The sequence below is a fragment of the Vigna umbellata genome, chromosome 4 (assembly GCF_029865625.1).
Source record: "Vigna umbellata cultivar VRB3 chromosome 4, Vumbellata_1.0, whole genome shotgun sequence".
Taxonomy (NCBI): domain Eukaryota; kingdom Viridiplantae; phylum Streptophyta; class Magnoliopsida; order Fabales; family Fabaceae; genus Vigna; species Vigna umbellata.
The window spans coordinates 46,210,131-46,236,345 of record NC_142168.1 but is presented as its reverse complement, the minus strand read 5'-3'; the positions used below and the strand labels follow the sequence as shown (position 1 = coordinate 46,236,345).

The window sequence follows — 26,215 nt, the reverse complement described above, 5'->3', positions numbered from 1 at the left end:
TATATCTAACACTCAAACCAACTGATCTAGACTTTTTCAGGTCAATCTATCTCAACCTTCAATCTAAATCAACCCATCTCAATTTTCAACCTATTTGACTATGCATCTCATTAATAGAAGTAATTTTAAATTAATAAGAAACTAACTCAACTCATCTCGATTTTCAACTAGTTATGCATTTCATCAAAAATGAAGTAATTTTAAATTAATAAAAAACTAACCAACTAATTTTAGAAATTTAACTTTTTAAAACTGAATATAAAATTGATGAATTCAATTTTTATTATAAATAGTTCAATATTTTAAATATAACATGATATAATTATTTCACAATTTAGTTCAATTTACTTAATTTTATCCACCCGTAATAAAAATACTTAAACTCAATTTGGTCACAAATCTGCGTACACTTCTGTCTACATCAAGTTACTAAAAAAAATTGATAAATATAAGTAAATTAATTTCAACCAAAAGATTAATGAAACGTTTAAAGAATAAATTGTTACAAAGGGATCTTAATTAAAACCGCCACGACATTATTTTATGAACCTATTAGCTAATCCTGGCTCATTGAACATGTTTGTAATCACCATCACAAAGAAAAGGCACTGCAAAACATGCTTGGAGCTTGAAATATTAAATCTTAAAAGGTGGTCAGCATGCCACTTCTTGCGCCAGTGGAATTTTACAGGCAATGGGTTGTGCAAGCAGTGTAATTAGATTAACATAAAGATTACCATAGCGCAAGCATTAAGGTACAGGTCTATCTAGGTAGTTGCTACCATCTCTGACTAGTCTGTGATATTTGTCACCATACATACAGTGATGAAACATGCCACTACAATGATAAGCTTCCGAATTGCTTGTTCCATTGATCATACGTCCCAAGTTCATTTGGGGAAACAGAAGGCCTCACCTCTCTGAGGGAGTTCTCGAAGTCCTACACAATTTGAGTTACCTGTAAATCGTTTTAAAATTAAGCTGAGAATTTTACAGGTTTAGGCACATGGTGCATTCTGCATACCTGAAGAGTTACTCCTCGCATATCCTCCTTTTTCAACTTTGTAATTTCTATGCCTTGTTTTAAAGCCTCTCTTAGGGGTCCCATAGAAGCATCCTTCACTAAGTTTTTCATGTCTGATCCTGAATAACCTAGAAAAGTTACCGAGTGAAAGCAAAGGAAATCAATCACTCGAAACCAAAGGATTTTGATTTCTTTTTAAAATAATTAAACCAACAATCAAACTGCTGTATATAGAAGATATTGCAAATAACTCGTGTAAACGCACACCTTCCGTTAAGATGCATATGATATCCATTTCCTCGTTTGAAAGATTGAATAGTCCATCTTTCTGTAGAAGGTTACGTACAATCCAAGCTCTTGCTTCTTTACGTCCAATACCAAAATGTTAGTCACCTGGGTGATGGAAGAGTTTATCTAAAAATATGCAGAATCATGATTAGCACCTGAGGATGGTAGGGGAATATAAAGCCTTTTAGTAAGTCTCCTTCGTGCTGCTTCATCAAGCTCCTGGGGACGATTCGTTGCCCCTGTATGAATTTTACCCAAAGTCCATAAGAAATAGTATGGCAGTTTATGTGAGAAAAACTTACTGCCATCAAATTGAAACGCTAGGAAAGAGAACCTTGTTACCTAAAAACCCAAGTTACTTACATCACAATTACCACAATTCCAAACACATAAAGAGAGAAATATTAAAGTAAATTAATCTAAAATCCCATAAAATTTGCTGAAATCACACTTACACCTCTTTTTTCTCAATACAATTACATCTTTTAAAAAGGGTTATATATAATATAAAAAAGGGACTAATATGTAATTTGCTTAAAAGAGACGTCAAATATTTTTAAGAGTTGGGTAAACAAAAGTATCGCTCAAAATTGAATCTGTTGTATTACTAAACTAATCTAGACTATTATACCTTCAAATAATTTAGATTAATAAAAATCTAAATCCATATTTTCTAAAAAAGATGGGTTTGATAACCATTTTAAAACTAGTACTTTTTTTTAAAAATTGATTGCAAATCTGTATGACAAGATGAAAAGTAACCTTTTATATTTTATGTTTTCTTTTTCAACTATAAATAAATGTATAACATTTCTAAAAGCAATATACACAAATGCTAGTGTAATCTGACTAAATATTCTTATAATTAGGTAACATACATGACAACTTTATATTGATTTATAAGGTTTTACTGAAATAAACTTAATCCTCATATTTCAAGAAAAAAAAATTAAGTTTGACATTTTCCTTCCTTTTCAACAAATACAAAGAAACAAAAAAGGGGTTGAGAAAGCATGAGAAATTACATCATAGGCTTATGTTTTCTGATTCATTGTCGCTGATAGCGGATATATAGTGTTAATGCTCAAATGCATCAAATGTATTAAGTCTACTAAAACACTTCAAATGCCAAAGATGAAATCATAAATATTGTGGAATTAAGGCCGTATCACGAAAGAAACAGGTTGTAAGCTAAAATTTGATCGTATTTCAAAGCCAAATAAAAAAGGAATTTGAACCCAGTGAGTCAGCAATAACCTATAAGCAGAATTTGCTCGCTACCACTGTCAAAGCCTTCCATTTCAATGAGAAACTGTGTCTTTAGACGTCTACTGGATTCATGCTCACCGTCTGATTTACGCTGTAACAAGTTATTTGCATTAAATGAAGAGAGAAATTTTTCATGGCGTAGTTACAGTAAATAGGTTAATTTGCATGTTAGTACTTCCTCATAGACGATACTGCTATGGCTCATAATGTCAGAGAAACTACTATGGCAATAAATCCACATTGCTTTTATTGGCTATAATATAACATAGCATACCTGAGACAGGAGAGAATCTATTTCATCAACAAAAATTACAGCAGGCTGACGGCAACTGGCAACTCCAAAAAGGGCTCTCACTAGCTTTTCACCTTCACCAATCTAAAGTAATCATAAGGAGGAACCATTTGAGGGTATTAAGAAACATTTCAACAGTTTTTGAAATTATTGTTACACGACCTAACTAAAAGCACAGATGTCTAAGTTTTGCATGAGTCAAAATGTGTCAAACCAACACAAGAAAACTGACTTGACCCTATCCATATTGTATAGATGAAGTAGGGTCAGGGAATGAGTAACTCAATCAAGTCGACCTGAGAACAGATCCTACTTTATCAGTTACAATATCAAAACGATTTTATAACTTTATTATGGTATATTAGAACCGAAACAGAGAAACCAAGTAGTCGATTCCTTTTTACTCATCACACTTGGTGCATGGATTGTGCACATTTTATTTCTTTCTTTTTCTCAATTTTTCGCATAGCTTTCCCCTATCTTCTAGTTTTTTCACTTCCTTTTAGCATGGTGAAGTTGTATTTTTCTAAAGTTCACTTTTTAAAATGACATCAAAGTCTATTTAACAAAAGGGTGTTGATATATTGTCACATGCTATTAAAGTGTGTTGAATATATCGGCACATGCTATTAAGTCACTATGGAACCTGATAGGATATGGAAGGCTTGTGGTAGAAGGAAAAATAAAAGGAAGCGGTGGAAAAGGTTATCTGAGAATATAAGAATAAAGAAAGCAGTGAATAAAGGAAGGGATGGAAATATAAGTGGAGGCAGTGCTGTAAGTTGGGAGTTGGTCCATATAATTAGACGAATCAATTCCTTGGAAGGGAGGATGATAATTTATAGATTGAGCTTTAGCTCTTTGTGAAGAGGAAACCCTTGGAGGAGAGAGTGCTCTCTTATTTTGTATTATTTTCAGTCTTTTCTATAAAAAAAAAATATTACTCTTTTGTCTCTTTTCCATTTTGGGTTCTTAACAAATTGGTCCAACCTGCCAGCTCAAGAAGGAGGGAAAGCATGCAAGGAAGCGACAATACTTTGGAGAGGGGGACCAATGAACTGGATAAGAGGATGGAAGCATCAAGAGGACTTAGGCAAGAGATGAGAAAAGGTTTCCAATAATTGAAAGAAATGTTACGGGAATACCAGAATCAAGAAAGGGACTCAAAAGGAAGGGAGAAATTTGTTGACAGAGCAAGAAAGGGAGAGAGGAATTTCTTCATGACATCATGAAAGGAAAGAAAGAGGTAAAAAAGGTTGTTGGGAAAGATAGTCTGCAAGACATCAAGAAATCAAAGAAACCCTCAAATGGAGGAGATAATTTAATCGATGGGGAGAAGAAAAGAGAAGGATACCAGTGGAGACCAAGACCATGAGGGGAATGTTATCACCATTATTTCGAGGAGTAGAGTGTCACAAGCTGTTATTTTGAGTGTTGATTGTTTTGTAGGATTTGGAAGGCAAGACAGGAGACAAGAGAATATATGTAAAGAGGAAGGCAAAGACAAAAACTGTGATGGAGACAATGTTGTATTTGTTGCTGAGAAAGTTACAGAAGTTGTTGCTATAACGGTGGATAATGTGACAAATGTTGGTGGGGAAAATGCATCAGGTGAAGATTGTGAAGGGAATGTTGTGACCCTTGCTTCTCCGAGTGAAGTTTAAAAAGTTGTAGTTTTTAGTAGAGATAGTGTGGTAGGTTGTGGTGCGTATGTCAAACGAAAATGTGGTGGGAACATTGTGTGATAGGATCTAAGGTAAGAGGATAGAAGGCAGGAAATTCAATCTCTCAAATGGATCATAATTCCTTTGTATTTTTCTCAAGTCATCTCACATCTACTAGATATTTGATTAAATTATAGTATATCTATTCTATCAACTACGACTGAGTCATTATTAGACCACCTTTATTCTCACCCTAAAGATATTTGATCCTAACATGAAATAATATATTGGAGATCTCACATTAACTACATATAAATCAAATTATAGTATAAAAGTGAATGCAAACTTTATCTTAAAAATCAATTTTGTGAAGTTGAATTAAATTTAAGGTACATTATCTAAAATAATATCAAAATCTGTTCTAACAATATTTGTTATCAATATTATGTCATATGTTGTCCTATTGCTATCTCCATTAATCAATTCAGGTTCTAACAAAACAAAAAACACACCGGCCAAACCTGACTTGACCTGAGCCCCTTTACGGAATTCAACTTCAATTATTGATTAAACTTGACACGAATATATCAGAAAACCTTCAAAATAGGACAGCTAAATCATAAGCACGACAAACTTACCCACTTGCTAGTCAACGAACTTGCAGATATGTAAAAGAAGGTTGCCTTCGCCTCCCCTGCTATGGCTTTTCCTATCATTGTTTTACCGGTTCCCTAGCATTCAAAACATAAGAGATATTAAAGACCAGTCTTGGCAATTTATACCATCACAGGAGATATTTGTACTTACTGGTGGACCAAACAAAAGAAGACCCCTCCCAGGTGAACGGCAGCCCATGAATATGTCAGGACGTTGCAAAGGATATATTACCATCTCATCAATACATTTCTTGGCATGCTCCAATCCAGCTACATTATTATTAAACGACATATACTTATTTTCATAATTGTGCAAGATCCCATTTTGGTGAGCTGAGTATAAAGACAACAAGGTTTTGATATTTACCAATATCATCCCACCGGACATTGGGATCTTTATCCATGATCTCGTTACTAACATGTTCAATGAGGCGAGGTTCCAAATTCCTCAATTTCTCTGGAAGCTCACCATCAGGACCACACAGGATTTCCAAACTACAAGCATAAGAAGTATATAAGGAAGTTGCATATATTATCCAACCGATCATTAAACATGATTGAGATCAACTATTTCCTGGGAACTAGTCTCATGTACCTATAATTAAAAATAAAGACAAGAAAAAGTCACTACGTTAATATTTGTGCAGGGATGAAGGAAATAGTCACAAATTAAATCCCGTACATAAAAGACCTAGAGACCAGAATAGAGATTTCAGGTAAGGGTAGATATGCCCTCTGATAGTTATATAGATGAGCAGATAGTGAAATCGATATTCTTTATGAGAAAATGTCCAGAAAAAGTTTGAAATAATATTGTCATTTGGACATTGGAATGTCCTGCGCAAAGAGAATGAATGGGTTAGGGAAGATAATAGCGAGATGAATTTGAGGAGTAATATGATGGTTGTACTTCTAACCATTTCCTTGTAGATTCATCTAAAGAATCATCACATTTTCCAGCATTTCGTGCACTCATATTTCCAGCATTATTCCCATTGGATTTTATAGGGGGAACAAAATTACTACGGAAACCACGTCGTGAAATACTATATGATCTCCCACCATGTAACCTGTTGGCAGGACTGTTATCACACTGCGGTGAGACAGAGTTACAGGGTGAACCACCTGCTCCTCGCTTCTGCTTTTCTTCAATTTCCTGAACCAATAATTTAAGGGCTTCAACATTGTTATGTGCAAAGAAATTGGCGCAAGGAATAGAAGTCATGATAATGGGTATTCCATCTATTTTACTAGAAATCTTGTTTGAAAGCCACTCAATAATAGAGGGAATGTGATCACCCTTTTAAGGGTGTTTCCTTACAAAAAATAATGTTTAGGTTTCCATCTAGAATACATCATTAGGAGAATAACAAGAACATGAAAAATTCAGCACGCTATTGATGTGAATACCACCAGTTTGTTTTTGTACATGAATTTTGTCTCTTCCTACCTTGTCAAATATATTATCTTTATTTTATCTTTATCTTTTATCTTTAGTTAGTTTGTTATTATTCTTTATTTGTATTTTGAACTTAGTTCATATTTTTTCTATTATAAATAGAGTACCCTATGTGTATATTCAACACATGGAAAATTAATCTCATACATAGTTTTTTCACTATATTCAACATGTAACATAGTCACGTTCTAATCCTGGGACCTGTGGTTGTAAAGAAGATATAGAAAAACCCAATATTGAATTCTTTTTTTCTCTTACCTTAATATATCCGTGGAATCTGAAGTTGGATTCCCATTTTTGTATCTCTTCCTGTTGCTTTGAACACCTAGACTTCTTCTCCCTTCCCTTACCTGCTTTATCCTATCAATTGGGTTTGGTCAATTAGCAATCTCATGGCTGATCTACATGCAACGTTGTGATGATAAAAGAAATGGAAGAACATCTTTTTGCTTGTTTGACAGAGCTAGTTGACTCCCACCAGCACACTATAACTGATTCTTTGAAAGAAACCGTTCAAGAATTAGTTAACCAATTCTGGTGACTTGACCTTTTAATAAACAAGACAATCCAAGAGCTCGTCCTTATTCCTGCGATACAATATCAGCACGAATTGATTTTCCGTGATTCAATGGAGACAATGTCAACCAATGATAGTATCAATGAAAACATTATACTAAATGATCATATACATGAGGATATTTTGGTTTAATTAGCTATAGTCCATCTAGAAGGCCACACATTACAATGGCACATGGTGTGGACAAAATTTCACAACTGATCAAAGAGACATTTGGAGATGTCTATATGGACCCCATGGCAGATTTGACGAAACTCCAGCAGAAAGCATTAGTGACTAAATATCATGAAGCCTTTTGACGCAATTATTAATCGCTTAAGCCTTTCTTGTAATTTTTTGTGCATCAAATTGTGTCCCACAGTATAGGGTTCATCACAAAAGTAACAAAGATCATTGGCACTTCTTTCATTCATAAAAGTTGTTGTCAATGTTCATGTTGAGCATAAGGCTTACGAGTTTCAAAATATTGAATCACAAAAGACTTCACCGGTGGTACTAGTTTAGGCCCTAATATGCCAATCTTGTTGAATTGCCACAAAGATTCCAGTGACAGAGATGTATTAGCCACTTCGTACATCCCAACTAACACAAGCTTTTTGTACTGTCATGGGCTGAAACATACGCACCAACACTTAAATATCTTCCTTTAATCTTCAAGAAAACAATTAAACATATATTGTTCAAAAAGGTTTAAGCTATTAATAATTGCTTCAAAGGATTCATGATATTCAATCATATATGTCATCTGGCGAAGCTTTACCAAATCCGTCATGGAGTCCACACAGGCATCTCCAAATCTCTCTTTCATCATGGCACTATAAGTCATCCAAGAAAGTAAAGAAGAAATATCCACTGTCATCGTAACTACCAAATCCGTCATGGAGTCCACATAAGCATCTCCAAATCCCTCTTTCATCATGGCACTATAAGTCATCCAAGAAAGTAAAGAAGAAATGTCTACTGTGTCATTGTAACGTGCGGGCTTTCAAATAGACTATAACTAATACAACCTAAAAATCCTCGTGTGTATGATCAAATAGGAAAAAATTCATATTGATACAGCCATTGATAAACATTGTCCCCATTAAATCCCAGGAAGTCAATGCTTGCTAATCTTGTACCACAAGAACACGGATTAGCTCTTGAAATGCCTCAATTATTAAAAGAATTCAAGTTACCGAAAGAAGATTAGTTAACTAATTCTTGAACAATTTCAAAGAATAAGTGATACTGAGTTGGAGGAGTCAGCTAACTCTGCCAAACAACCAGATATACGTTCTTCCATTTCTTTTATCACCACACCTTGCACATAGAATCAATTATGAGACTCCTAGTTGGATCAAACCCAACTAATACCCATTGATAGGAAAAAGAAGGTAAGGGAAGAGAGAAAAAGAAATCCAACTTTAGATTCCACAAATATATTTAGGTAAGAGAATCAATTCAATACTAGTTTTTTCTATCTAATTTTTGCAACCATAGTTCCTATATATCGGCAGGAACTAGCAAAATGCATGTACAGAAACAAACAAGCAGTATTTTCATATCAATCACTATAAAGACAAATTACAAATTCATGCACCCAATTTGATAAAATAGAAATAAAACGCTCATAATTGTCAGACGCATTGGGAGAAAAACGCATATAGTAGATAAATAAGGTGAATTAATTATACCAGTTTTGCTCTAGCAGTAATAAACCCTTTGCCACAAACATCAGGGTGAACTTCGTCCTTATTTGAAGGTGACTTCAAGTATCCAACTCTGAGATTATTAGTTTCCACGTGTACACGTTTGGTGGAGAATGTGTTTCCAAAAGCTCTTTCTTCTCCTTCAACTTGAAAGATAGAAGAGACACCAGGACCCTTTGTATGGCTGGCTTGAGATTGAGGCCTACCAAGAATCCTGCAATCCTCAGAACTGTACTTTTTCATGTTCAAAGAACTCTGGGAACAGTTGCTAGTCCACAAACTGCTTTTCCCATACATGGATGATAACTTCGTTTGCACCATTTGCTTCGAGGCTTTGCTGCCCGTTTTGCCCTGTTTCCCCGGGTGATCAACCTGAAATAATAATTTTTTTAAGAAAAGAAATCTTGTATTCATAAATCATGATGTCAAGAATACCGAGGAACAGAATAAATAAATTGATTTTAATAACTGTGATTGTCAGAATGTCTTACCAATTTATACGCATCTTTTTCTTTAGATTGGTTGACAAGAGCACGGAAGTACTTTGAATTCCGAATCTTCTCAATGTCAATATCTCCTGTTGTGCCAAAAATGTATCCTGGAGATTTCTTTGCTTGCTCAAAAGCTTGCCTAGTTAAGTAAAAGGAACCAAAATATTCAGAAGCACAAAGACAACAACAGAAAAAGGATACCAGAACAGATGGGAAAGTTAACTAATATTCAAGGGTCTAAAATCTATTTGCAACCACAATTGCCGCTACGACATCAAGAATTTTTAATTCTCCCCACCGGTATGGTGACCAGAATTGTGGTTACATCATTTTAGTGTGATTAAAGTACAAAAGATTAAAGTTAAGTTGGAACAACGATAAAACTATAATATAATTCACTCCTCAATTTTAGATCTGGTTGCGGATACTGCAAAATCAACTATATTACAGCTACACCTACAATTTAAGGAGTGGAAATTATTAAAATAAACTTGTATGATAAATATTTTTTTATGGCTTTAATATCTATGCAGAATGAAAAAAACTCCACCATAAAGTAATAAAAATTTGCATTTAATATGACTTCACATGTTGTCATTCGAAAAATTCTACAAAACCTATACTTCTAGATAAATTTTTTTCCTAAAAAATTTTAAATGAGAAAAATTAAAAAAAGAAAAGAAAAACAACTCACATAACTTCAACCGACTAAATTATTATGCATAAACTAATTTCAAGTTATGAAAAAGTCTGTTTCACATTTTTTTTCCGAAGATGCGCATATGTAAAAGCGAATTAATCTTGTACAGCACACTTAATTAGGCCATTTGATTTTCACCGAATTCTTTAAGTTTTTCAGCATCGTCGGTTAAACCAAGAAGTTCAAGCAAAACATTCACTATTCAAGAGTATGATCAAATCATTGCCAAAAGAACGCACCGATCAGATTGAGGGGTGAGGGATCTGCGAGCGGTGTGGAGCTTGGAGAGTGCGTCGCGACGAGTCGGTTGAAGGAAGGCCTCATCGACAGCGTCAGAGTGGGACTTCACGTCGAGGAAGCCGAGAAGACGAAGCGCGAGGACGTAAGCGGAGGCGAAGTCCTTGTTTGCTAGAGCGTGTTCCGCACCCAACAGAAGAGATTGCAACCTCTGCAGATTCTCTTCCGCTTCCATTCTCCAATTTTTCTCCTTCACTTCCTCCATCACTTCTTTTTCCTTGGCAGAGCAATAACAACCTTTCTGAAAAGAGTGTGTAATGTATATGCATGTGCTTTTGTATTTGATTTTGGGTGCTCGCTACTCCCACCATTTTGCCCTCATTCTCCCGCGCTGATGAAATATAGTAATTTATATATATATATATATATATATATATATATATATATATATATATATTAAAGAAAAATAAATGTGATAGAATTTAAGTATAAATTTAATTCATACATTAACAAAATAAACAAAATCTAATAAAAATATCTAATAATTTATTATTTATAAATTTATTATTTTAATTTTTTAAATTAAAATATTTTATTTAGTTTTGATTGAGACAAATTTTTCGTAAAAAAAATTAAATAATTATTTTATATTCTTTTAAAATATGTTTAGTTAGTTAAGGAAAATTAAATATGTTTAATTAGTTAATGATTTTAACATTATACTGTATTATGTAATTTTGCTATATAAACAAACAATTAAGTTTATTTAAACCTTTTAGAAAGTTTCTTTTAGTTTGATTAAAATGTTTGTCTATAATTCTTTGACTAATTAAAAACTTTTATATTTGCAACAGATTAGAAGTTAATTGCATTTTTTTATATTCAAAATAAATATTTTTTCTAAAAAACAAGTCCATGAGTTAGTCCTGGTTCACGTGACTTTTGTAAATATTTTGGTCATGTGAATTTTTTCAATAGAACTTTTCGGCCTTACGATGTTTTTGGTCCTAATCCATGTGGATAAAGGCCAAACCTGTTAGAAATGCACGCCAAAATGTTTTGTGGGCAGACAAAAGGGAGGTGCATTAGTTTCTTTTTTAAAAAATTTTCTTTTTCGTACACTAATTTTATAAGCAAAATAGTTTACTTCAAACAAGAATAGCAAAGTTTTAAAAAGTAGGGATAGAAAAGCTTACCCAAGTGATTTTATATTGATTCACATCAAAATATCATAAGTCAGTAATTAATCTTTTTAAAACAATGATTAACTAATAACTAACAAATAACTAGAACTTACAAACGAATGGGTAAAGTAAAGCTTAGAGTTCACCTTTCTTGAACACGTAAGAGATGATCAATACTTCCTTTTGGTAGACAAAAGGATAAACAACTTAACATTGTAACAACAAATTGTACTCACTTAGACACACTAATGGAAGCACTTCGTTTTGCCAACACAAGAGTTTACAAGCTCACACTTAAAGCATAAAGAGTTTCTTAGAACAAGCACTAAACTTTTCAGAAAGATTAAGTAACTTCGAAAGTGCTTAGAAGCAATGTATTTACAGGCCTAAGTTTGAAATTAAGTAAGAAATTGAAAAGTCTTTTTTGCGATTGCGACTAATAATCGATTATCTCATGTGATAATTGATTATTTCTGAACCTTTTCAAAAGTTATTTTTCTTGAGATAATCAATTATCTTAAGTGATAATTGATTATTTGCCAACTGTTTCAGAAGTTTTTTTTTAAATGATCAATTATCTCAAATCTTGTTATTTTTGAGTTTGATTGATAATTGATCATCTTAAATGATAATCAATTATTTCAATATATTTTTGACATATACTTTTTTTAGATCTCTCAAACCTATTGTGCATTATTCTATGCTAAATCTAGTAAACTACAATTGACTTATTACAAAATCTTTAATTTGATTAACACATTGATTAACAAATTATTCTAATCTTCAAATACTTTATTATCATAACTTTAACTTTCATTCTTTCTTGTTGCTAACAAAATCATGTGAGATTGAATAAATTAACATGTCTAAAAATAGTATATGGAAACAAGATTGAAAATATATAACAAAGAAAGAAACACAAATGAAAAATAAGTTAAAATTTTTAAACGTATCATAAAACTAAATAAGGATAATAACATACATGTACACTCTGAAATGACAAAAGCTCAACATTTGAGATACCTATAAACAATATAAGTATGGATAATAAGATAAATTTATTAGTTTCTTGTTTTTTTTTTTTAAATTTATAATATATAACATGGTAAAACGGGGCTTTTAAAAGTTACGGGGATACTGACAGCAATTGTAGGGGTGCAGGAAGTAGTCCATGTGAGATTTGAAAAGCGCTCACACCCAAACGATACCGTTCAACTTCTAAACCCTAGCAGACACTCTATATTAAAGTCTCTGCCACCAAAAATTTAGGGTTTCTTCTTTGGGGCAAATTCAGACCATTATAACGTTCTTCAGAGAATTCCAAAGCCACCATGGTTGCTGCCAAGAAGACTGTAATATCTCACACTATGTCTTTTTCTATCTCTCATCCATTATAATAATTGTTTTTTATTGTGTTATTGGTTTCTGATTTTCGGTGTTTTTTTTTTCTGCAGAAGAAAACCCATGAGAGTATCAACAACAGGCTCGCTCTTGTGATGAAGAGTGGGAAATATACTTTGGGTTATAAAACGGTTCTCAAATCCCTCAGGAGCTCCAAAGGTGTTATTCTAGCTTTTCTTTTGAATTCCCATTTGATCTATATGATCTGATATGGTTGTTGTTCTTCTCTGAAGATTTATCAGTTGGATTGAATTAATAGTTCTGCTGAAAGTTTGATTTTTTTTTAATTTTTATTTTGCAATATTGAAGAAAAATTGAATTTTCTTTTGTCGTGCATTGTTGAGTTTTAGGGGGTTGAATTGTTTTCTTAGGGTTTATGAAATCTGGCCTTGTGCACGTTCGAATTTCAAATCATGGGTGTTGGAATTGGGGACTTATGTTGAAAATTTTGCTCTGTATGCTGGAGATCCATTTAGTTTATGACCTATTTTATCATCTGTTCCAGATTTCGGTAGTGCGTTGGATAATTTAACAGTACAAAAAAATTGTTTTAACATTTCATATACTTTAACATGCAGGAAAACTGATTATCATTGCCAACAATTGCCCACCATTGAGGAAGTCTGAAATTGAGTACTATGCTATGTTGGCGAAGGTTGGAGTTCACCATTACAACGGGAGTAAGTTCTAACCTAAACAATTTGTGTGCCATCTTATGATAATCTATAAGCATTTAGACAAGGGAAATTTTGTATGTTGATGATTGAATGGAACTGAGAAACACTATACTAGTGTGCGTATTTGGGCTGAGATGCTTCAAGCGATTACATGCCTAAGTACTCTTGCTAGCACTTTTCATTTAAATTATTTGGTTTGGCACAGTTGATGCTCTATTTTCATCTAGTACTCAAGGGTATGTTTGATTATGAGGATTCCTCGTTCATTTTAGTTCACCTCACGCGTGTTCTCTCTTTCTACACACACACACATGAACCCTCAATTTGTATGCAAGTTTTTGTAACATGAACTTGACAATGTTTTTCTTAATCTGAAATTGGTGTGATAGGTTCAAAGCAGAGATAATTGCTTTCATATGGTGAAATGGACCCATCTGTATCTGTGAATCCTATTGTAATGGGTTGGTTTGACTAGATAATTTTTAAACTATGTTTGCTTTGTGGATGAATTGTTATGGTTTCTGCCATACAATAGTTCCATCCTACCTCATGGAATGTGTATCTGTCAAAAGGCCACCAAATTTTGTATATTTTTATTGCTTCGGTGTTGTCACCATAGTGTCAGTAGGCATGCAGAAGCTAATCAATCATATTTCCGTCTATTAACCGCCCATAGCAAATTGTTTTTGTTTCTGTAGACAATGTGGATTTGGGCACCGCATGTGGCAAATATTACAGAGTTTGCTGCCTTAGCATTATTGATCCTGGTACTGTCTAGTTACTACTTAATTCATATTTGGAATTAATTGTATGCACCATGTTTTCTAACTTTGTTATTATTTTCAGGTGATTCGGATATCATCAAGACAATGCCCACCGAGCAGTAGAGTTGTATTAACTCCTTTTTTTGTCCTTAAAACTTTTGATTGTTTGATATTTGTTACCTGTTTTTTCAGACTTGTCTTGAAGAAATTTTAATATAGGCTGAACTTTTTGGGTATTTGAGCTTTTAAGAAATTGTCTACATAATTTATTTTTCTCGTGATGGTTTCACAAGCCAAAATTCTAACCTTTGCCTTCGCATCAATTTTTTGGTTCAGTATTTTCCTTTGAGTACCTAAACCATTCCCTGACCAGACTAACATAATGGTTCAATCTAGTCTTTTTTTTTTCTTCTGGAGCATTTAGATCCATAATTATACTATATATATATAGTGTGTGTGTGTGTGTGTGTGATACATAATAATGTAAAACGGTTATAAACCATACTAAAATCGTGCAAAGTATAGTTGATGATTAGAGCAGAACATTTTTGTATCTAAATTATAAATTTGATTTAAATAGAGATTTATTTCATAGTGGTTGTAGGATGCGTGGATACGGGGAAAGTTAATCTTTTCGGAGGTGAACATAAAATTTAATTATATAAAATATTTAATTATTATTAAATAAATCTAATGTGGTAACGAGAAAACAAATCTATTAAGATTTAGTTAATCTTTTATTTTCTACAAGTTTTAAATGGTTACTAGAACTCATAATTTTCGTTGTATGAAATTGTTTTTTCTAATACAATGTCTCTAGGCGAAGAAAATTTACAATTTCATACAAAAGAAGCTAATGTCCGTCCGAAAATCACTAATATAAGAATGATGGCACAAAGTTTGTCTTAAGAATTTTTCTAAACTGAAAATGATTTGGGAATTATTTTGATTTAATTTATTTTGTATGATATCATATATTGAGTGCTTGGTTAAATTCTTATTTTTTAAAATATAGCTTCTTTAATTTAACAAATCAATAAACATTCTATTTTCCATTTAAATCATTTTATCCTTTTAAGATATGTTTTAAGTGTTCACCTCTTTAAATGTAAATGTACCGAGTTTTGTTTTTCTTTAATTAGATTTTAATATTTTCAAGAAATATAGATAATAGTTAAAAAAATTGGCAAGTTCGATTTGAATTATAATTGTAAAATATAATTTATGTTCAAACATTCAATAAACTTTAGTTATATTAAATAAACATTTATCTTTAACAATTTGTAGTAATATGAAAAATATCAGTACTTTTGTTCTTGACCAATTACACACTCTTTCCCGTAAAAATAAGTCAACTTTAGGAAGAATTACAGATGAGCAATAGATTCAAATTATCAATCCAATTTATTATAATTTAAATTTATATCACTATAAATTTATTTAAATAGATTTTTTTTAAATTTAAATTTATGTTATTTTTTTTTCTATAATCCCAATTCACTTAATTGTATTTAAGTTTGATCATTCTTTTTAATTTGAAAAAAATAAAATCAAGGTCCGTCTAGTTGTGGTAAAATAGTTAAGGTTTAATCAAGCCAAGTCGACAAGATTCCAAGGTTAAGTAAAGTAAGTCCTGACTGAATATTAAACTAAGTTGATTTTATAAGAAGGTCGAGTCAAATTTGTCTAAATTAAGTCAAATTGTTGTCGTATTCTCATACCAATTGTTGTAGATTTTTTCATTGTTGTTGAGGAGTGTCTCCATGTGAATTTTGATTGTGTTGATGGCATAGGGATCCATCTTTGGTAGTGAGCATATTGTATCTTGAGTCGGTCATTGCACACACGTTCTAGAGATAAGATTATTTTATTTATTATTTTGTTTTTCCTAATAAGACATATTCTCTACGAATAGTTATTTTGTGAAGTTAGCAATGATACATGGGTTAGTTGTGTACTTTTCTGTTTTGCTTTACTAGATATTTAATGTTATTTCAGGGTATAGGGTTGAGCTCAAGTCCAATGCTTAAAAAGTAGTCCAAAGAGCCGTGACCTCTACTCCATGTCTTTTATAGCTCTTCGTCCTCTACTTAAATGTCAAAGTCAGTTCAACATTTAAAAATTTAAATATTAATAGTGCGATAAATGCAATCACCTACCTCCTTACCTCAAACCTATATTTATAGATTTTGGTGTGGACTTTTGATTAGTAACGACCTAATTACGACTCAATTGGTGGTAATCACACTTTGTTAGAGTGGTGCAATAGAATGGTTAGCGTAAACAACAAACCAAGAGGGAGGGTGAATTGGTTTCTTTCCACCAATCGTGCCTTTAAATATTTGCTCTTGTAAATAAAATTCCTTAACAATAATTTAAAAAAAATAAGAGAGTAAGAAAGAGTGAAAATTGTACAAGTGATTTTTATACTCGTTTAGATCACAAAGATCCTACATCCAGTTGTTAATCTCAAATGAGAATCGATCCACTATCACAAACCAACAAACTATTACAATCACAAATAAAATAAACAAGTTTAAGGTTAAAATACTTCTCTTGTTATCTCAAGAGATGAAATTACCCTTGAATGCCACAAGGGATGAACACCTCCTTTTATTCTTCACATAAGATTATTTTATTTTTTATTTTGTTTTTTCTAATAAGACATATTCTCTAATATTTTGTGAAGTTAGCCATGATACATGGGTTATTGTGTACTTTTCTATTTTGCTTTACTAGCTATTTAATGTTGTTTCAGGGTGTAGGGTTGAGGTCATGTCTAATGCTTAAAAAGTAGTCCAAAGAGCTCTTACCTCTACTCCATGTCTCTTATAGCCGTTTGTCCTCTACTTCAATGCCAAAGTCAGTTCAACATTTAAAAATTTAAATATTAATGGTGCAATAAATGCAATCACTTACCTCCTTACCTCAAACCTATATTTACAGATTTTGGTGTGGACTTTTGATTAACAATGACCTAATTACGACCCAATTGGTGGAGGGCGCAAGTGTGTTTTCAAAGATAGACTTGAGGTCGGGGTATCATAAAATCCTTGTCAAGCCTGATGATGTGAAAAAGACAGTGTTTTGTAATTCTCGATACGGGCACTATGAGTATGTTGTGATGCCTTTTGAGGTGACGAATGCTCTAGCAATATTCATGGATTATATAAATCGCATTTTTCGTTCTTGTTTGGATAAGTTTGTTGTTGTATTCATTGACGACATTCTAATCTACTCGAAGAGCCGAAAGAAGCATGCTAAACATCTAAGGATAACGTTGGAGATTCTGAGAGAACATCAATTATTTGGAAAGTTATCAAAGTGCAAGTTTTGTTTAGATGAAGTATAGTTCCTTGGCCATGTGATTTTTGCTCAAGGAATCTCGATTGACCTAACCAAGGTTGAGGCAGTGTTGAAGTGGGAGCGTCCTACGTCGGTAACCGAAGTGAGAAGTTTTGTTGGTTTGACAAATTATAATCGGAGATTTGTTAAGGGATTATCCAAGATTGTGGGTCCTTTGAGTCAATTGACTCGAAAGGATCAGTCATTTGTGTATATAGAGTAGTGCGAGGCTAGTTTTGAAGAAATAAAAAAGAGGTTGACGATTACGCCAATGTCGATCATTCCTGACAGAGATAAGGCTTTTGAAGTGTACTACGATGCTTCTTATCAAGGTTTAGGTTGTGTGTTGATGCGGAATCAGAGACTGGTGGCGTATGATATAGAGCTGGCGATAGTGGTGTTTGCTTTGAAAACTTGACGACATTACTTGTATGGATCAAGAAAATATATATATACACTAAAAATATTCTTAAAATTATCGACACATATATATGTGTCGGTAAATTTGCGTTACTGATGGATTTTATCGACAAATTTTGGAATTTATTTTATCGATTTGGAAAAATCCGTTGATAAATCCATTGGTATTGCGTACCGACGAAAGAATTTATTGGTAAAATCCATTGATAATGCATATTTAACTTATCGACAGAAGAATTCATCAATAAATTCATCGGTAAAATGAGTGAGAATTTTTCCGCCCATTTTTTCTCTTTGTCCGCGAGACACAAAGGTTATTTATTTTTCTCTCTCACACGTCTTGCTAATATTTGTGCGAGGTAGCCTCGTTTTTCTCGTACTTCTCCATCTCACCATTGTTAGAAAAATGATGAAAAGATGAAGTTTTGATGATGTCCAAATCAAGTCAAGAGAAATCATGATTCAAGAAGATGTTATGAAGACTTGTATTGCAATGGAAAACTTTTGTAATAATTATAGTTCAGTGTCTAGGACTTAAATTTTTAGTGATTTTGATTCCATGTACTTTCATATTATATAATTGATGTCCAGAGTCAAAATCGCACTGTTTTAATCAATTAAAACTAGTATTAATCTATTAAACAGAGTAAAAGATGAAAACTCAAACTTTCTCTCATTTAATAGATTAAAATACCTTTTAATCGATTAAAGGTGATTGTTGGAGTTTTCTAGCCGTTAAAACTAGCCATTATACTCATTTTAACCGATTAACAATAATGTTAATCGATTAAAAGCGTTAAATGACTGAAAATGAAGAACGAAAAAGTATTTGCTTGAGTCTATAAATAGACTCTCATTTTCCTTCAACAACAACTCTTCCCTTGTGCTCTAAAACTCAGAAATCATTGAGAATTGTGTGTTCTTGTTCGGCTTGAGAAACTCTCATTTGTGGAGCTGGTGAAGTGCTGCTACGGTGATAGAGGAATAGCCGGTTCATCCTTGGTGCGTTTGAAGAGGTGTTTGGAAGAGGAATTCATCCTTCGTGAAGTATTCAGAGGAAGTGTTTCATCCTTTGTGAAGACTCAAAGGAGGTGTTCATCTTTCATGAAGTATTCGGAGGAGGTTTTCTAATGGAAGTGTGTCTCATCTATTGTGGCTTCAAGAGAGGTGTTTTCTAAACTTTTACAAATTGTTTCTTTGTGATTGTAATTTGTAATTATGTGACTAGTGAATTGTTTATCTTGATTTGACATAAGCGACTGGATGTAGGATTGGTAAGATCCGAACCAGGATAAAATCATCTGTGTAAATTTTTCTCAACCTTACTCTCTTTATTTGTTATTATTATTTGCTTAGTAAGTTTAATTGAGTAAAAATTTAAAAGGCACACGTTTGTATTAAAACCCCTCTTGGTTTGTTATCCCACGCTAACCATTCCGTTGTAGTCGTTTTGACAACCACCGCAGCTACAAGCCCAGGCCGCCTCCATCTCTGTTAGCCAAGCAATCGTCTTCGTCTCCGCTGACGACATCACGTTTGAGGTTTTCCACTCCATCTTTTTCTTCTTTAGCACGTGTAGGAAAGATGCAATGCCTCTGTTCTTCCTCTTTCACGCAACTATGCAAATAAACATTGTCTCCACCGTGCAACGCACTCGAAGTCTGACCAAAGCCAATGTTTGTCACCCGTGCACCCTGCATCGTTTGGAATGAGCATTATTAATTTTTTAAACGTGTTCTTTAGCTGGATGGAGAAAAATAAAAGAAAGAAGAAGAAGGAGAGTTAGGGAAGAAAATGATCCAGATCGTGATATTTACTAACAGTTTTTTTCGTTGGTAATTCCGACAGATTTATCGACGAATTTTTTCGTTGATGTTTACTGATGGATCAAAGAATTTCGTCAATAAAATTTACCGACAACACTTTTATTGACAAATTTTTTACCATTGGTAAGCTGTCAGTAGTTTTATACATTACTGACGTATTTTGATCGTCTGTAATATTAATTTTTCTTTATAGATAAAAGGTTGAAAAAAAGTCAAGAATGATAACACAATAATAATAAAGAATATAATAGTGAAATTTTTTGTTATTGTTTGTTGTTTATTGTATTGCTATTTAAAACTTTTTTTCCATTTACTCATCTCATAAAATCAGCACCAAAATATCTTGCAAATTGTATATCTTCTTTAAATCTAGGTTTAATCATTCACTAAGTCCCTATTTTCGCATGGAATCTCAATTTAGTCCCTTTCTTTCTGGAAATATCAATTGGGTCCCAAATTTATGAAAATTGCAACAAATGGATCCTTTCCGTTAAATAGTGTCCAACGGCGTTACGTTGTGTTTGACGTGGCACGCTGTTGTGAACTTGTTATCTGACGTGGTTGATTCAAGCAGGAGCAGTGAAGCACGTGGATATTGAAAATTTTTTAAGTAAAAAGAAAAGAATTGTTTTAAACCAAATTGGGGATTGAGGTTTCGTGCAGATCGAATTAGGGATTGGGATTCTTCTGAGTACTTCTAGGGTTCGGTTCGTCCAAAGTTCATTTAATTTCAGAAAATTGGGGTATCAATTTGGGTATTTAGGGTTGAATCGAGGTTGACCTTCAGAGAGTGTGCAGTTGTCGTCCTCATCGGAGTTGTGGGACCTTCTTCAGTTGCAATCTGGAGTGTCCAGGTCAGTAAAAGTTTGGTTTTGTTACAAACCTTTATCTTGCGATGTTGGGTGGTGGTCCCCGTCTATGTATTGTGTTTTATTTTTGATTGCAATGTTGTGGTCCCCTTGGTCGGATTGTGTTCCATTTTTTATTGCAATGTTGTGGTCCCCCTATGCCCCCCATGTTTAAAGTGATAATTGTCTGTGTGTGAGTGTGTTTTGGTTATGGTTTTAATACATGTTTTGTCGTCAATTGATTACATTATAGGTGTATAAATACTTATATATAGTGTTTTGCATCATGGACGAGGATATTGAGGTTGTCTTTCACCATGGAGGGAAATTAGTTAACGATGGGAAGCTTAAGTATGAAGGGGGGGAGACATCTAGGTTTATGTTTGACCCAGATGTTTGGAGTTATTTCGTGATTGTTAGTGTAGTGAAATCTTTGGGATACCATGGACTTAAAGATATGTGGTACTCTGTAGGAGGGGCTTCAATTTTGGATGATAAGTTAGAGCCTCTGTGTGATGACACTGGTGCCATGCATATGGTTAATTTAGCTAGGCTGAATGGTGATGTCCATGTGTTTTTGATACACCCTGTTTCTGAACCCGAAGTCATACATATGCTGGAATATGTTGGTAATGATGAAGGAGAAGTTGAAGAGAGGGGTGAAGAAGTGGAAGTTGAGGCTGTTATGGAGGAAGAGGTTGATGGACTTCAACAAGTTGAGGAAGTTGGTGGTGATGGTGAAGAAGTGGAAGTTGAGGCTGTTATGGAGGAAGAGGTTGTTAGAGTTGAAGATGTTGGTGGTGTGTTGGAAGAGATGGGTGAAGAAGTGGAAGTTGAGGCTGTTATGGAGGAAGAGGTTGTTAGAGTTGAAGAAGTTGGTTGTGTGTTGGAAGAGATGGGTGAAGAAGTGGAAGTTGAGGCTGTTATGGAGGAAGAGGTTGATGGACTTGAACAAGTTGAGGAAGTTGGTGGTGATGGTGAAGAAGTGGAAGTTGAGGCTGTTATGGAGGAACAGGTTGATGGACTTGAACAAGTTCAGGAAGTTGGTGGTGATGGTGAAGAAGTGGAAGTTGAGGCTGTTATGGAGGAAGAGGTTGATGGACTTGAAGTAGTTGGTGGTGTGTTGGAAGATCTGGGTGAAGAAGTGGAAGTTGAGGCTGTTAATGAGGAAGAGGTTGATGGTGATGGTCAACATGAAGGTGTAGAACAGAATGAAGTTGAAGCAGATTTGGAAATTCGAAGTTGGAATTCCTCTTTTGAGAATGGTAGTGGTGATGGAAATAATGAGTGGTTGGAGGGGCTTGTTGATATCAATGTTGGTTGTGATATAGATGATGATATACATGCAGACTTCGAGGGAAATGTGGAAGTGGAAGTCCAAAGTATGTCAAATGACTCTAGTGGACCATTAATTAGTGGCGCAGAAAGTGGAGCAGAAAGTATGTCAAATGTTGGTTGTGATAGAGGTTTATCAGATGATGAGTGGGAATCTGAACAATTAATTAGTGGTGCAGAAAGTGACTCTAGTGGACCATGTTCTAGTGTAGAGGGTTATGGGAGTTTTCCAACATTTGTGTTGCCAAAAAGTATGGTTGACTTTAAGTGGGAAGTTGGGACATATTTTGCTGAAAAGCAAGACATTTTGGAGGCTATAAAAGATTATGCGTTGGATAATGGAAGAAATATTAAGTTTGTTAAGAATGATAAACAAAGAATCAGGTTGAAGTGTGTGGGTGCAAAAGGTAAATGCCCTTGGTGTGATCAAAGGTTTTGTGTGAAGGTTTTGTGTGAGGCATATGTATGCCAACTTCAGGAAGAAATACCCTGGTAAAAACCTGAAGCGTTTAATGTGGAGGGCAGCTACAGCCACACATCCACAAACATGGGAGATGGAAATGAGAAACATCAGGGCAGTAAACGAAGATGCTTATAAGCATTTGATTGCCATCCCTCCAAGGTTAGTCTTCAAAAGTAGAACATAATTCCTTATTCATATAATGTTAATAATAATTCTATTATTTGTTGTAGGTATTGGTCAAGATCAAGGTTCATTGAAAGAGCTAAATCTGACACCTTAGTAAACAATATGAGTGAGGGCTTCAACAGTGTCCTCGTTTCTGCCAGGAGTAAACCCATAATTACGTTGTTGGAGACGATACGACTTTACCTCATGCAAAGATGGGCAAAGAACAGGTCAAGCATATCATCATTTACTGGATCCATTTGTCACAAGATTCTATCCAGATTTAGAAAGGAATCTCATTTAACTCAAAATTGGATTCCTAGGTAAATTTCAGTAATCACTTCTATGTTATATATTAATTTACTACTGTGCTTAATAATTATTGTTGTCTTCTTGTACACAGTTGGTCAGGCAACAAGCTATTCAAAGTTCGTCACATGTCTAACAATGGAGATAAGTTTGTAGTCAACCTAGATGAGTCCTCATGCACATGCAGAACTTGGATGATGACTAGAATCCCCTGTTGTCATTCATTGGCTGCAATGAAGTTCCTCAACATTGATGGAGAACAATTTATTGAGTCTTGCTACATGAAGTCCAAATATGAGGAGACATATTCAACAATTATATATCCCTTAAATGGAGCCAACATGTGGAACATCACTCCATATCCTGATGTGTCTCCACCACACAAAAGAGTATTGCCTGGAAGACCAAAGAGAAAACGAAGACTAGAGCAATGGGAAATGAGGAAGGATGAATCAAGAATGACCAAATCTGGCTTGCAAAAGAGATGTGGCATATGTAGAGAAATTGGCCATAACAGAACTCGTTGCCCATCAGCAACCCAACCAGGAACTGTGCCCAGTACATCAGCAACCCAAGCAACTCCATCCACTCAACAATCTGAAATAACACATCACTCTGGGAATCAACCGTAGTAGACAGTAGGAATGAAATTTTGTAATATTTTTTGTCTACAAAACATTATGTAGAAAAGCAGTAGATGTTGGAAAACGTTATTCTGGTACTGTAGTTGATAACTGATGGAACTTCATGTTGTTTTAATGGTTAATTTGGTTTGTATGACAGCACTTTTATGTACTACTTCAGATTAATTAAATTTCAGCAGATATGCTTAATTTGGTTCCATTTATCTATTGTGTGAATTGATGTTATGTTCATATTAAAGAACTGTTTTGCTGTGGTTTTGCTTGACATTAAAGAACTGTTCTGCCAATTACTATCCATAAATCTCCAGGAATCATCCAAAATGGGCATGACTCAGAAATAACAACACATTCTACAAACAATACAGTGCTTCAGATTAATGAAAATTCTATGAAGTTTATATAATTTGTGCTTATTAGTTAACTTTGAAACCACTTCATATGATTGTGCTTATTAGTTGACACTTCAATACGAAGAGTATTTTGGCCAAAAGTTTCAATCAATACTTTCAATTACTTCCTGACCAAAAATTACAAACAATACAAACTTTTATAGTCAAAATAACTTTGGTTCATTGCATTCTAAGTACATTCCATCATAAGTACAATGAAATCATGGTGATGGTGAACGAAAAAACACTATTGTAAGTACAATAATGTTCACCACAACAAGAACACAGACAATCCCTAACAGTACATTAAGCCTATTTCCCAATTTCTTCACAGAGCAGTCCAAATCACTTATAATCTTCCATCCACCTTCCATTGCTTCTCTGTTCAGCAAACACTCAGACTTGCCTTCACACTTTGCACTGGTTTCCGTTTCAATAACCCCATGATCTGCACACCATGTGAAATAATTGCAACCACCATCTTCACCACCATTCTGTACAACAAAACACCAATCAGGGCACCCTCGAACTGAAAATAAGAACAACGAAAAACCCAACAAAAAACCTTACCTTGAACTTAGGGCAGCCCCAAAATTGCTTGCCTCTGTTCTTAACTGTTCTTGCAGTTCTGATAACACATTTCATCCCACAATAGCACAACGGACTACCATTGTTGTTCTTAACTCCTCGAGCACCACCACAGACCACATTACTATCTTGCTTCCGCCACCCGCTGCATGACGAAGACGAGCAGGGATGCATCTTCAACCGCAACTTCGATTAAACCGTAGAAGTACTCAGAAGAATCTCAATCCCTAATTCGATTTGCACGAAACCTCAATCCCCAATTTGGTTTAAAACAATTCTTTTCTTTTTACTTAAAAAATTTTCAATATCCATGTGCTTCACTGCTCCTGCTTGAATCAACCACGTCAGATAACAAGTTCACAACAGCGTGCCACGTCAAACACACCGTAACGCCGTTGGACACTATTTATCGGAAAGGATCCATTTGTTGCAATTTTCATAAATTTGGGACCCAATTGATATTTCCAGAAAGAAAAGGACTAAATTGAGATTCCATGCGAAAATAGATACTTAGTGAATGATTAAATCTTAAATCTATTATACATTGCTATGTGAAATGATTTCAAAAATACTATATATCCCTATAGTGTTGTTCTGTGTTTTTATTAATTATTTAACCGATCAAAATCAAACTTACTTTTAAGCATGTATATTTAGCATGCACAACATTTCAATTAAAAACAACTGAAGAAAAAGTGACAGAAAAATTATTTTAAGTAAACATTTAACCATACTCCCAAATCACGTTCTAAACTCAAATGTCTATTTTACCCATTCCAAAATATCTATTTTTACTTCTCAATTGAACAAACATTATCATCATTTTTATATTATATATATATATATATATATATATATATATATATATATATATATATATATATATATATATAACAAAATCAATACATTTTTTAACAAATCTAACAATTAATATTTATCCATAAAAAATATTTTTTAAATTGATATTGTCTATAAATTATTTATTGTATTTAATGACACATCTTCAATATATTATTTACTATATTAGTAAAAGGTGAAAGTTTTAAAAAGGATTCATTTAATTGAAACTTATCTTAACACACTGTCACTGAGTGAATTCTAAATCTCTTAATAATCATACAGTAGTACAACTTTTGGTAACAATTATTTTATATCCATAAGTTTATACTTATCTTTTAATCATAATAGAAATGCGAAATAAAATCCAGATATTAACATAAAATGATTATCGATTTATTTTATAATTATGATTTTACTAAAACATATTAAGATTAATTAATATGAAAGCAATTACAATAAAAACATTTCTTATATAATAATCTAATTATAAACTGTAATAGAAAAATTACTAATTTGAGAATAATATATTAAAAACTATATTCAATATAAATATTAATCAGTCTATAACGTTTTACCACTGATCAAAACCAAGCCCAACTATTTAATATTAAACCTTATGAACTAATAAAGGAGAAATATTAAAATTTATGATGCATGAATTTTTTAACA

The 26,215-nt window shown here is 33.5% G+C and overlaps 4 protein-coding genes across 6 annotated transcripts; 2 read left to right on the top strand and 2 right to left on the bottom strand.

Annotated features, from left to right (window-relative positions):
• Positions 1-621: 621 nt before the first annotated feature.
• On the bottom strand, positions 622-10,730 carry LOC124846874 (P-loop containing nucleoside triphosphate hydrolases superfamily protein). Of its 3 annotated transcripts, none has more exons than XM_088113844.1 (13): positions 10,351-10,730; positions 9,412-9,550; positions 8,906-9,292; positions 6,111-6,349; positions 5,561-5,688; positions 5,345-5,463; positions 5,176-5,268; positions 2,856-2,957; positions 2,570-2,672; positions 1,468-1,551; positions 1,292-1,387; positions 1,025-1,152; positions 622-958 (listed from the first exon to the last, which is right to left on the bottom strand). In XM_088113844.1, the coding sequence occupies exons 1-13, from the start codon at positions 10,611-10,613 to the stop codon at positions 941-943; spliced, it is 1,899 nt and encodes a 632-aa protein (XP_087969970.1). In that variant the 5' UTR covers positions 10,614-10,730; the 3' UTR covers positions 622-940. The 3 variants fall into 3 exon arrangements, with proteins under 3 accessions (XP_087969970.1, XP_047180203.2, XP_087969971.1); XM_047324247.2 differs by having other exon boundaries at positions 622-940; XM_088113845.1 differs by lacking the exons at positions 622-958; positions 2,570-2,672 and having other exon boundaries at positions 1,022-1,152.
• Positions 10,731-12,727: 1,997 nt separating this feature from the next.
• LOC124819808 (large ribosomal subunit protein eL30) lies at positions 12,728-14,610 on the top strand. Its single transcript, XM_047291394.2, has 5 exons — positions 12,728-12,884; positions 12,987-13,092; positions 13,512-13,613; positions 14,309-14,377; positions 14,457-14,610. The coding sequence occupies exons 1-5, from the start codon at positions 12,864-12,866 to the stop codon at positions 14,495-14,497; spliced, it is 339 nt and encodes a 112-aa protein (XP_047147350.1). The 5' UTR covers positions 12,728-12,863; the 3' UTR covers positions 14,498-14,610.
• A 7,999-nt stretch (positions 14,611-22,609) lies between these two features.
• On the top strand, positions 22,610-23,717 carry LOC148200385 (uncharacterized). The gene is made up of 3 exons (XM_088113196.1): positions 22,610-22,770; positions 22,842-23,099; positions 23,180-23,717. Exons 1-3 carry the CDS (start codon positions 22,610-22,612, stop codon positions 23,715-23,717), a joined length of 957 nt encoding a protein of 318 aa, XP_087969322.1.
• Positions 23,718-24,339: 622 nt separating this feature from the next.
• On the bottom strand, positions 24,340-24,880 carry LOC148200384 (uncharacterized). The gene is made up of 2 exons (XM_088112353.1): positions 24,689-24,880; positions 24,340-24,612 (listed from the first exon to the last, which is right to left on the bottom strand). The coding sequence occupies exons 1-2, from the start codon at positions 24,878-24,880 to the stop codon at positions 24,340-24,342; spliced, it is 465 nt and encodes a 154-aa protein (XP_087968479.1).
• Between the last annotated feature and the right edge of the window lie 1,335 nt (positions 24,881-26,215).